Genomic DNA, 12304 nt, shown 5'->3' with positions numbered 1-12304 from the left:
AAAATATGTTAAATAAATGAACATTTATGAATAAATTGAATAAATAATAACCAAATATAAAACCTTTTATATGTTGCTTTTTAATAAATGTTCACCGTTTGATTATTGCTGTTGCCTCTAGTAATTATGTGTCTAACTTTTAAATTTACAACCTATTTTGGGTTAATTTTAAGCAAGCCATATAGGAATTTTGAAACAATAGTTGAGTTAAATAAACTACCCAGAAGGTCAGGTTAAACACTCAACCCAAAACAACCCGGTCTCTGGGTTTGTCCATATTTTACCCAGTGCTGTGTTGTATTTAACCCAGCATTTTTTAAAGTGAACTTAAATTTTGGCTTTGAATGTTTTAGAAGAATAAGATTATAGCAGTGATATGCATATAAATGTATGGTTTTAAGGCCTGTTCACACCAACAGTGATAACTATAAAGTTTTAGTAATAGTACTAATTCTATAAGAAAAAGTGAAGTTCACAACATAGCTATAACGATAATAACACAAAGCAATGATAAAATCAGAACATTTTTTTTCCAGCTGATGAACGACAAAAACATTGACAGTCAATCATAATCCACAGGTTCAAGAATTAAAGCGACAGACAACAAAACTGTAGCGTATGCTTACAATGAACAAAAAAAAAAATGCTAATATAGTAGTTTCAGTACCCATTGGTTGTCACTGCAAGAATTTATTATTTTCAGGTAAACTATCCCTTTAAGTAACTGTAGACTCACTGCATGTATTGTGCTTAATTAAATAGATGATTTTCAATGACTAAACATGGTACTTGATAGCATTAGCTGGATGCAGACAGACAAGCAATTTGATATTATATGAAAGCAGAGGAACTTTCCGTTTTTGAGAACGCCATCTTGCCGAGCGTTCCAGAAGCATTTCTGAAACACCATGTTGTGGTGGACCATCGCAGCGAGTGGAAAATGGAGGCCCTGCCAGCTGTCTGAGGGCTGGAGGAGTGAATCAGCCTTTCTGGAAAAATCTGAATGTGCCTCATAACCCAAAGCCTCAAACACAGGGAGGGCAAACGCAGGAAAACCTCCATCCTTGCACCACCCAGAGAGCAGGAGAGAGAGAGAGAGAGAGAGAGAGAGAGAGAGAGAGGGAGAGACAGACTCACACTCATCCGAAGCCGAGAGGCATAGGGAAATGGAGGTTATGGATCAGGTCATCCTGACATCATCATTTCTACAGTTTTTTTTGCAAGGCTGGGAGAGAGCCTTGTATTCCTCAGTAACACAATCGCTACGAGAAGGCCTGGATACGAGTGTTGCAGAGACTTGTTTGTGTATGTGTTAAAGAGAGGAAAGTGTATGCGTGTGTGAGAGAGAAAGACAGGCAGAGTGAGCAGTGAGTGAGCGAGCATGAGAGAGCTGGCACGCTCTCCTCAGCCCACCAGCCAGGAAGCATCAAGTTCTTATTTAGCACAGGAAGAGCAGCTTTGCTTAGCAACTACGCTGACTCTCCAATCACAGAAGTTTTCTGAATAATGCTGCTTGGACGTGGAGCGAGAGCCGTCTGCATGCCTCTGAGGAGTGAACGAGAGGCCACGGGCTGCTTAAAAACACAAAATCCCGCTTTTCATAAACGGCCCAGACAGTTCACGTGAAAAACAGGAGCTTTTTTCCTTCGCCTAGAAAACAACTTTCAACGTGTGGTTTAGAAATCCCAGCTTGTTCATTATTTAATTAAACTGCCAATATTTTAAATTTAAAGGAACGGTTTACCTGAGAGTGAAAATTCATTATTTACTCAACCTCATGTTGTTGCAAACCCAAAGGACTTTCTTGCTTCCACAAAACATAAACAGAGAAAAATCTGAATAATGTACAATTAAAATGAATAGAGACCAGCACTTTCAAGTTTAAAAAGATGCAAAAGCACAATATTCCAAGTCTTCTAAATAAACTCACGTTGTGTTTACTACTAATTTTACTTTCCAGTCAGCTATTTATTGGATCACAGCGTCAGAACAGGGTTGGGAAAAATTGACTTCTCAATTTTAATAGATTGTCAGTTTTATGAAACAATATTGATTCTTAAAGGAGTAGTTCGCTTCCAGAACAAAAATTTACAGATAATGTACCTACCCCCTTGTCATCCCAGATGTTCATGTCTTTCTTTCTTCAGTCGTAAAGAAATTATGTTTGAGGAAAACATTTCAGGAATTCTCTCCATATAATGGACTTCTATGGTGCCCCCAAGTTTGAGCATTCAAAATGCAGTTTAAATGCAACTTCAAAAGGCCGCTGAAAAAGGGTCTTATCTAGCAAAACAATTGGTTATTTTGGGTATACAATTTACAATTTAGATACTTTTTAACCGCAAACGCTCGTCTTGGTCTAGCCCTGCGTAAACTGTGTGTATTCCTGTTTATGACAGTTAGGGTATGTCATATATACTAAAAAAAAAAACCATCAGTCAGCTAGAAATATGAACTCTAGAGAGGAGCATTTTGCTTAATATATGCACCATATAAAATGTTCATTATAATTTTTAACTGTTCATGAATGTTTAATTTATGTTTAATAAATCTGTCAAGTTTTCTTCCTTGAGAAAAAGAAAATCCTTGGCATGTACTGTACCTGCTATATATCCAAAACAATTAATATCGAATCGGAAATCGAATCATGAAATTTGTGTCAAAACCCAGCCCTAGTTAGAACCAGATCAGACTAATTCACAATAGAAGAACTCAGGCTGGTTTTGGCCAAAAAATTAAATAAACCACTGAATCACTAATATGACATTGCTACTTTTATCACGAACAAAGGCAAGGGCCAACAATGATATTTTAATTGAATTCTGACTTACATTTGAGACTGTTTTCTACACAAAGGTATCGAATCACTTTAAAAGACTTGAAATATAGTGCAAGAGTTGTATAGTTTATTTTTAACGGTACTTCTGTGGTGCATTTTAATCATTATGGAGCTTGACAGACCTAATCACTTATTATACTGTAAAGAGAGGCCAAGATATTAAATATTTCAACTTTTATGCGAAGCAGAAGAAAGTTAGCTTGGAAAGACATGAGGGTGAGTAAATAATGGAGAGATTTTCATTTGTATTCTCTTTAAGGCCTCAGAGGGAAGCAGAGACTGGACAGGAACCATAGAGGGGGGAGCAAGTTCGGGAAACAGAGCAAGCGGATGGATTTGAACTCACTTCACCTACACAGCACAATAAGTCATGTGCAGTAACTTGACCACAGCTTTGACATTAATTGCTACTATTAATAGTATAAAATGATTATAAACATTTTAAAATGCTTTAATACTGCTTGGGTAAAATATTGATTCATCCTTATTACAAAAGCAGAATACCCTGTGTCCATCCATGACGTGCATGGATGTGACCAAGCAACAGTGGTTCATGTGCACTTAATGCATTTTGAACATGTAAAGAAAACAACTTCATTTCAGATTCATGAGCTTATCCTCGTGGTAGGTTTGGGGGTGGTCAGTGGGAGGTTTGTAGGCGAGAGCAACATGCCAGTTTGTCATATGGCACACGCACGCAGACCAAAGCTGCATCATCCCACAGACAGACCCTGAGGAAACATCTATACCACACAGTCCTCACCCTTCTCTGAGCAGCTCTAACACAAGTCGACAGCTGTAGGAAGTAAACGCACTTAAGTATGTCTCAGAACACCAGAGCCTTTCAGCAGCGGTTTAGTATTTATGTAAAAAGTAATTTCAAATAATCACTGTAGGCAAAACACGATGCGAGAATATGCAATGGGTTGTTTGGATTCCTCACCATTTCTTTTGGCTGGTGCATATCTGTAACTCGACCGCATTCAGATCAGGAATAGACTTTTTTAATATTACTAATTTGTTCTGGCCGGGCCAAGAAATAATTGAAATTCCAAGTAGATAAAAAAATGCATCCTCCAGCTCACAAGGGTGGATCAGGGAAGGCATAGAATGTTGTACAAGGATGTGCATCTAATGAGGAAAGGACGAGAGATACAACACTAAATTAAAGCTACATTTAAGCCATTTCCGTCGGAATGAAACTTCGTCTGAGTGGACTTCGCAGAGCAGTTGCGGATTAGCAGACTTGCAAGGGGCTCAATTAAGGCGCTGGGTTTCTTGCACAGTGGCAGCTGTGTACTTCAGGATTTTCCATCTCCAGAGCAGATGGGTTGCCATATTAATCATGAAGCTGATGATCGCTATCGACTAAGGGGCCTGATCTGAGAAACTGATCATAAAACAACACCACCATCATTCTGCCATCTGTTCCCACAGACTGGTGGCAGTGCCAGCCTGCGCAACTCTAAACCTTAACCAATGGCGTCATCAGACATCATACAGACTTACTCACAAAACAGGCGCCTGGTTTAGTGACATTCATGGTTAACTGCATCTCTATTAAAGATCAATATTGTTGTGGCACCAAACCAACACTACACTATAACCTTGGAACACAAAAGTAGAAAAATCTAAATAATGTGCAATTAGAATGCATTGGGACCAGAGCTTTTATATTTGAAGGGTTTACACAAAAATGAAAATTCTGTCATTATTACTCACTCTCATGTTGTTCCAAACCTGTAAGACCTTCGTTTTTCTTCGGAACACATTAAGATATTTCTGATGAAATACAACAGCTATCTGCCCCTCCATAGACAGCAAGGGTCCTTCCACGTAATTTTATCAAGCTATGAGAATGCCTTTTGTGCGCAAAAAACTAAAATAACTTCAATCCTAGCACCATTTTGGAGAGGTTCAGCATGTAAACACATGCTGCTGATGTAGAACACGCATACACCATGCTTCGTTTACGTTTAAAGGAAAGCGTGTGCATGTGGAGACTTGGACTTAATCAAAAATATCTTAATTTGTGTTCCAAAGATGAAGGTCTGAACTTTTTCGAACTCGCACAGAAGACGTGATTGAGGCGTATATTGAGGATTCACTGCAATTGAATCGGCCAATTCACGTCTTTCTATTCATGTTTTTGGATTGACTTTGTGTGTAATTTACTCGTGCGAATAATTCAATTTGCTTTTGGTGTGAACATACCATACATTATCTGATGGGAACAGACCAAAACATATAATATTAACTATAGTCGAATTTAAGAAACCAGATCAGTCTAAATCACAAAAGAATATTTCAGACTGGTCTTGTGAACAAACTCAGGTCCAGTTTCACAAACAGGGCTTAGACTAAACCAGGATTAGGCCATAGTTCAATTAGTACATTTAGGTCATTTTATAAACATGCTTAACAAAACCATTACTGCTGTGCATCTTCAGACAAAACAAAGGCACTGATATATTTTAAGATCAGTCAGTGCAAGTTTCTTTCAGTTGAAACAGCTCACACTTACGTTTTAGTCTAGGACTAGGTTTAAGCCTTGTCTGTGAAACCAGTAGTCAATTTGTTCACAAATCTGATACAAATTACTACTCATCTCATAAACATGGCATGGAGGGCAAGAGCAGATATTAAGGTTTTTAGTGAACTGAAACTCACATTTAAGTCTGTTCTTCACAAAAAGGTATCAAACGACTTTGGAAGAGAGTTGTAAGGACCATTTTTTGGTCATTCTAAAACTTGACAGCCCCATTAATTTATTATACTGTAAAGATTGGTCTGGATATTCAGTGCCAGCCTATGCAACTCTAAACCTTAACCAATGCCATCATCAAGCGGACTTACTCGCAAAACAGATGCTTATTTAGTGACGTTCGATCAATATTGTGCTACCAAATCAACACCACAGTGGATGCATTTCATGTTGGCAGCAGACACAGACAAAAGCCTACAGACTCATTACCATGGAGGCATTGGTCGTGGAACGGGCACCAAAACGTAGCCAGAGACACAATAAGAGGTGACGGCTTGAGTAACAAAGCTGTCGGGAACAAAAGAGGCAGCAGGTCTTCACCCCTAGCATCAGCCAGAAGAGAGATCCAGCTGACGCCCTTTAAACAAGAGGTCACGCGGCAGAGAATAGAGGGCACAACCTCTGAGAGCCCCTGACCACCCCCTCACCTCCATCCCCCCAGGGAGGGGATGAGACAGCATCTCTTGGGGACTGTTAAGCCATCAAGCCTCCCTTTTAAAATTCAGAGAATAGGCGTCCGAAAGTGGATTTTGACTCAGCTAAGTCAAACCCCATGCAGCCAATGTTGTTTGAGCATCTGATTCAGAACAGCGGGGGTTGTTTGCCGGCCGACGTGATGTGGTACGGACTACGGATGACTGGCCTGACTGCGCTGGATGAATAAGTAGCACTTGCTGTGTTTGGGTGGAGGGGGGGTTGGGACAAGCGGATAGAATTGTTGGCAGTCTGGATGCAGAGCAAGGGGCAGCGCGGCTGGTGGGACGCATCGCGGGCCGCAACGGCGAGGTCAGCAGACAGATGGGAATGGAAATGAGTAGGCCGTGCGCTCATTTTAATCTTTTCCCCACAGCTGATCCAGGCATTATAAATGCAAACTCGCACGCACACGGCGACCTCCATCCCCCAGGCGTGCGCATTTATTATGGCCGCGGCCACCTTGGGTCGGACACTCAGTTGATTGGTTTGGTCTCAGGTTGGGAGTCATCTGTAATTTGATAAAGTGAGCGAGCAGAAAAAAAAAGGAGTTTGATATCCCCCCATTTTAAAGCTCCGCGGCCCCTCTGCGTCCAATTTATTACACAACACTATTCTCACTGGAGTCTTACTTCATTTCTGGCAGGACAATGCACATGCACTTGAAATATGTGGTTTAAGGGAAAGTTGAAACTCCAAATAAAACAACACGACACAACATTATATGCAGTAACAACTCGTTCAAGATTATTAGAACTGGAGCAAAACACCAATCCGGTCTTGGAGGAAAAAGCAAAAACAGTTTCACAACCATTAAATAGCTTCAAATAAGTAATATAATGATAAAACAACATAATACAATAAAGATAAATGTAAAAAAAAAATTATAAACAAGTTATAATAAACTTTATAATTAATTAAAAACATTGGGTGAACTGATTTCAACTTTAGATATAAATGGTAAAACAAAATTGACAACTATTAAAAAGCTTTATATAAACAAAATAATAGTGAAATTATGAAATGTGACCTTGGATCACAAAATTATTTGGTAACTAGTCGTAAGTAGCACTGGTATATTTGTAGCAACAGCCAACAAAACATTGTATAGCTCAAAATTTTTGATTTTTCTTTTATGCCAAAAATCATTAGGATATTAAGTAAAGATCACATTGCATGAAAATATTGTGTCAATTTCCTACCATAAATACATCAAAACTTAATTTTTGATTAGTAATATGCATTTCTAAGAACTTAATTTGAACTTTAAAGGCGATATTCTCAAGATTTAGATTTTTTTGCACCCTCAGAATCCAGATTTTCAAACAGTTGTCAGTCAAATACTGTCCTATCATAACAAACCATACATCAAGGGAAAGCTTATATATTCACCGTTCAGATGTATAAACCTCAATTTCAGAAAATTGACCCTTATGGCTGTTTTTGTGGTCCAAGGTCACTATTATTATATAAACATTAATACACAGTTTTATTATTATTATTTTTTTTAAATGTTTAATTTTTTTTATATATATATTTAATATAACATAAAAAGAGGGTAAACTGATGAGGCAATTTTTATATGATTCCGTAAAAACTGGGTAAAAAACAGACACTAAGGCAAAAAGTAATTTGATGGGATGTTTTTCTACCTATTTATTTGCAATGTATTATCTGACTTTTATCAAACAACCATCTGTCCAGCTGAAGAACCAACGGACGAACACGATTGGCTGGACAGTGTGAAAGGAGAGGGGGTGGGGTTGTTGGTTGACTGGCTTTGGAGGGAGGTCACATGTCATGGCCCTTTGACGGCACGTCAAGGCCCTGGCGGATGGGGCGACAGATTCTTAATGAGAACTCGCCACCCTCTCCCCTGCGATCTACCCCAATACATCAGCCAGTCCAGACAAAGTCTGGATGCAGTTTTAAATAAATGCAGCTCTGAGATATTCCACTCTTAGATAAAAAATAAAGCAAACTCTGTGTGCTCTATACTGCTGTGAAGTAGTACATTACATAAAAATCCTGAGGATTCAGAAACCTTATAACCATGGCGACCAGTCTCTCATCAAAGTAATATTTGGAAACAGACATTTTCTAAAAAAAAAAAAAAAAAAAAACAATCTCTGCAAGAGACAACAAAAGGCAAATATTGTCAGTGAAACTAAAAAGTTAGAAGTTTAATTATAAAAATATAAGGAAAAAATAAATGAATGTCTCAGCTGAGCTGAAGTTAGGTGAAAAGCTTTTTTTTTTTTTTTTTCTTTAATACAGGTCCGCCGGTACACGGCTCCCCATGGACCCAACCAGCTTGCTAACTGGGACACCTCTGACAATGAACCATATAGAAAGCGCACAAAATTCACCTTTCTGGATACATTACAGCTACTGTACTGTTAGGACAGACCATAGCATCATGGTGAAATGTGCTTACTGTACAATTTAAACAAATCTAGGACACACATATATCAATATCAATAACTGGACAAAAAAAAAAAGTTCCTTTAGCCTAACCAGACGCAAGGCACTGTAAACTAGCCACTCAGCTTCCATGTGACAAAAAGCAGCCAACACTTTTCCCATAGAGAAGCGGTCGTTAAATATAAATGACGCTGCATTTCTGAAATGTGCCATGTCTCTCACATTTCCCACAGTAATGAAACTGCATTTGCCACACCATGCATCCCAAGCCTGCCGAAGTGACACCATGGTAACACATACATATATGTGTGTAGACCCATTAGCACGATCACACTCAACAGCTGCTGCGTAGAGGGAGCAGCCAACCCGAGACTCCCGTGCTTTTGTCCACTCGCCGTGTCTCTGACCCTGGCGTGGAGCCTGATCAGACAGTGGGAGACCCAAGGGCAGCGCTGACCCTACACCAACTGCTTTTTGGAGAGTGACCTCAACTCCAACCTGCCCCCCACCCAAAACACACACAAAACAATGTCCTACACAGCACTCTTATCCTCCTCCTCCTCCTCCTCCTCCTCCACTACTGGCTTCCCCAAGCCTCCCCATCTATCTCTGGCTCCCATAAAATACATAATTGAGGCTCCATTTGTCATATGCAGATGACCCAGAGTGCATCCAGAGGCACAAAACAAATGCGCTCAGGGGGTTGGTTGGGGGCAGGACACTGGCTGGCTGTGCACCTTCATTTCAATACACTGAAAGATAGCAACCGATTATGATATTACGTAATAATAACAAATGCACTATAGTGGTTTTCAACTGGTCTGTTATGATTTTGAAAAGTAAGGATATAATGCATAAAATTTTCATATTATTTGTTGCTGATGAAGGATGTGAATCAAATTAAACCCCAAATGAACTATATGCCAACATAGAAAGGTTGTGACATTTAAAAACAACAGCCAAAACAACTCAAGAAACAGAAAAAAATGACACAGACTACCATAAATAGTTTGTGTGTGTGTGTTTTGTACGGTGTAGATGGAGAAATATGTTTGACATTAAACATTTGTGTTTGATTTGGCACAATTAACAATTCTGACACGGTCACTATGTCATATCCAGTGTAAAATCTGAGTTTTGAAACAACTAGTTGAGATCCACAGCTTATAGGACTTTCTGAGGTGGCACCAGGTGTACTAGGTGTATGATATGATCAAGGACAAACAGGAAGATTAATATAAAACTAAATACAATACATGAAATGAAACACACTGTCATTTTAATAATACATATTTGGGAGTAAACTAGCCATAATTCTGGAGTACTAGGTGATTTCAGTGCATTTTCAATGGATAAGCTCACCTTGTAAGATGTCTTGTGCTTTTTCCCCAGGTCAAATTTTCCCTTTAACTCATTGAGGAGCTGCTGCAGTGTGCTGCTCTCCTCTTTGTCACTATAGTCTTGATCCAAAAGAATATAAGCCCTCCAGTTGGACGAATCGAAGCCCCAGTGACAGGTTCTGTTCTCCAGTCTTTTGTGACTGTGCACCACGAACTTATGGGTCGGGAACATGAACCTGCAGTCCAAGCACTGTATGCACGCCGCGTTGGGGCTCGTGTAGAGCTCTGGCACGAACAGGCCCTTGCACTTCCCGAAGCATTCGTGGTAAACTTTAAAGCTCTTCTCCGTTCTCTCCAGCTCGATGGAGCACGACAACTCTTTGTCGGCGTGCGGTGGGAACGTGCCGCCGTAGATGAGGGCATTGCAGAGGCGCTCGGCGTCCGTCTGGGTGATGAGTCCGCATGAGGGGGCCGAGAAGGGCAGGATGCCCATAACTTTGAGGATCTCCAGCTGGTCCGCCGTGCACCTGGAGCAGTAGATGTGGAGGTCGTCGCACACCGAGTTGATCTGCTGTAGAGAAAAGTCTCGCAGGACGCTGTTGAGGATCTGCGGCAGGCAGAGGCGCTTCTCGCCGCCCACCACAAAGCACGAAATAGTCTCCCGCTCCAGGACCGTCTCGCACCTCTCGGTGGAGCGGTCGGACGGGATAAAGAGGGGCCCCGGCATGACCGGAGGCGTCTGAGCGGGGAGGTTCACGATCACCTCGGCGCTCTTACCGTCCTTCTTGAACAGCATGTCCTGCTGCCACCGGGCCGAGAAGGCTGCCGGTCCGCCGAGGGAGCTCATGGAACTCAAGTGAAACTGCTTGAGAGTTTGCTGAAGTCCTGGATGCGGCTGAAAGCTGGAAGGTGCCTCCATGTTTAAACCTGGGCAGTCGGATCACAACAGATTCGGTGAATGGAAACGGAAAGAGTCGCAACAGTCCATGTCAGTTCGGAAAGCGTAAAACACCGCCTTGTAATCCATTCAACTGCTTCATGTTCAAATCTTAAGTCGTACCAGAAAGAACCAGAGTTCCGAGCGACGACAAAATCCTCCCGAAAGTGTAAAGTTTTCAACGAAATGTAATTCTCAATCCGTCTGTAATCACAGACCCGGCGCAACTCACGGGCAAAATGTGTGCCTTGTGTAAAGCTCGTCGGCGCAGTTGCCTCCGCTTTACTATGAGAGTGTGCGAGTCTCTCTCTCTCTCTCTCTCTCTCTCTCTCTCTCTCTCTCTCTCTCTCTCTCTCTCACACACACACACACACACTCCCTCTCTCTCTCAGTGTTTGTTTGTGTCTGGTTCAGTCATTGAATCCCGGCCAAGAATGTGACTGACTCCCCGGGCTGGCTGTTCCATGAAAATTTCTCCCTCCCCCCGCAGCCTGAGCAGCTGCAAAAGCGGGAACACAAACTACACGTAGAGCCACTGCTGCGGAGCAGCGGGAGGAGGAGGTGCGGGAGAGGTGGAGTTTACTCACAGCGGCTATAGTAACTTTCATTAACAAACTTTAAAGGTCATTAACATTACATGAATAGCAGAGCAGTAGTTATGCACATTTGAATATGAAAACATACGAATCAAAGTATCGCGACACTGATAGCTACATTAAATCTCAGAACTGGTTTGTTTTGACCGCCTTAATAACCTACATTATTCCGCTTATTACAAGTTTATTAACCAAATAGACAAATGGTTGACTGCGTAAAACATTGACATGGAATGTTGATTTAAAGTAAGTTAGGCTCACCAAGAAAACCATTACAACACTGTACTGTTATTAAAATGTCATTATTATGAGAACAGAGCTGCGGGTAGATTACAAATTGTAATCCATTACTGATTCCAAATTACATTACAAAAATTGTAGTTAGTAACATAATCCATTACACATTTTAGGTCATAGGCTATAATCAGACTACTTTTAGATTAACTTGCTTATCACATTGATTTAAAAAGGATAATCTTGAACCATATTGACATAAAAATACAACAGTGCATTAAACATTATATTTTGTCAAGGTTTCCTAAGGGTTTGTGAATGAACTGTAGGGGGTTTATGAGTGTAATAAGCTAATAATTAAATCATAAAAATATTAAATTAAAATAAATAATTTTAAAATCAATCAAAATAAACTTACTAAAAAATGAAATATTTTATTTATTTATCTGCATGTTATGTGATCATTAACCAATGTCAGAGAATCAATGAACATGCAAATGTGATAATTATTTAAAACAAATATTTTAAAATACTTCAAGTATATTATCTGAGAAAGGATCAGATGACAAAAAAAGCTGAAAAAGTGAATTTGTGCATTTTAATGTGTTTGAAAGACAAAAGCCTTCCAAAGACAGAAATGCAGTTAAAGGATAACTGTTGCCAAAATGCAACCTGGGCTGTTTGTTTTTTTTACTG

General features: G+C 40.1%; 1 protein-coding gene across 1 annotated transcript in view; it reads right to left on the bottom strand.

Annotated features, from left to right (window-relative positions):
- Window positions 1-11086, bottom strand: part of skib (v-ski avian sarcoma viral oncogene homolog b) — a 36026-nt gene extending 24940 nt beyond the window's left edge. The window contains exon 1 of the mRNA XM_073825592.1: window positions 9864-11086. Coding sequence (XP_073681693.1) covers window positions 9864-10760 — 897 coding nt within the window. The 5' untranslated portion in view covers window positions 10761-11086. The remainder of the gene's footprint in view (window positions 1-9863) is intronic.
- Window positions 11087-12304: the final 1218 nt, after the last annotated feature.

The sequence above is a fragment of the Garra rufa genome, chromosome 20 (genome assembly GCF_049309525.1).
Source record: "Garra rufa chromosome 20, GarRuf1.0, whole genome shotgun sequence".
Classification (NCBI taxonomy): Eukaryota; Metazoa; Chordata; class Actinopteri; order Cypriniformes; family Cyprinidae; genus Garra; species Garra rufa.
This window is presented reverse-complemented; position numbering and strand designations above follow the sequence as displayed.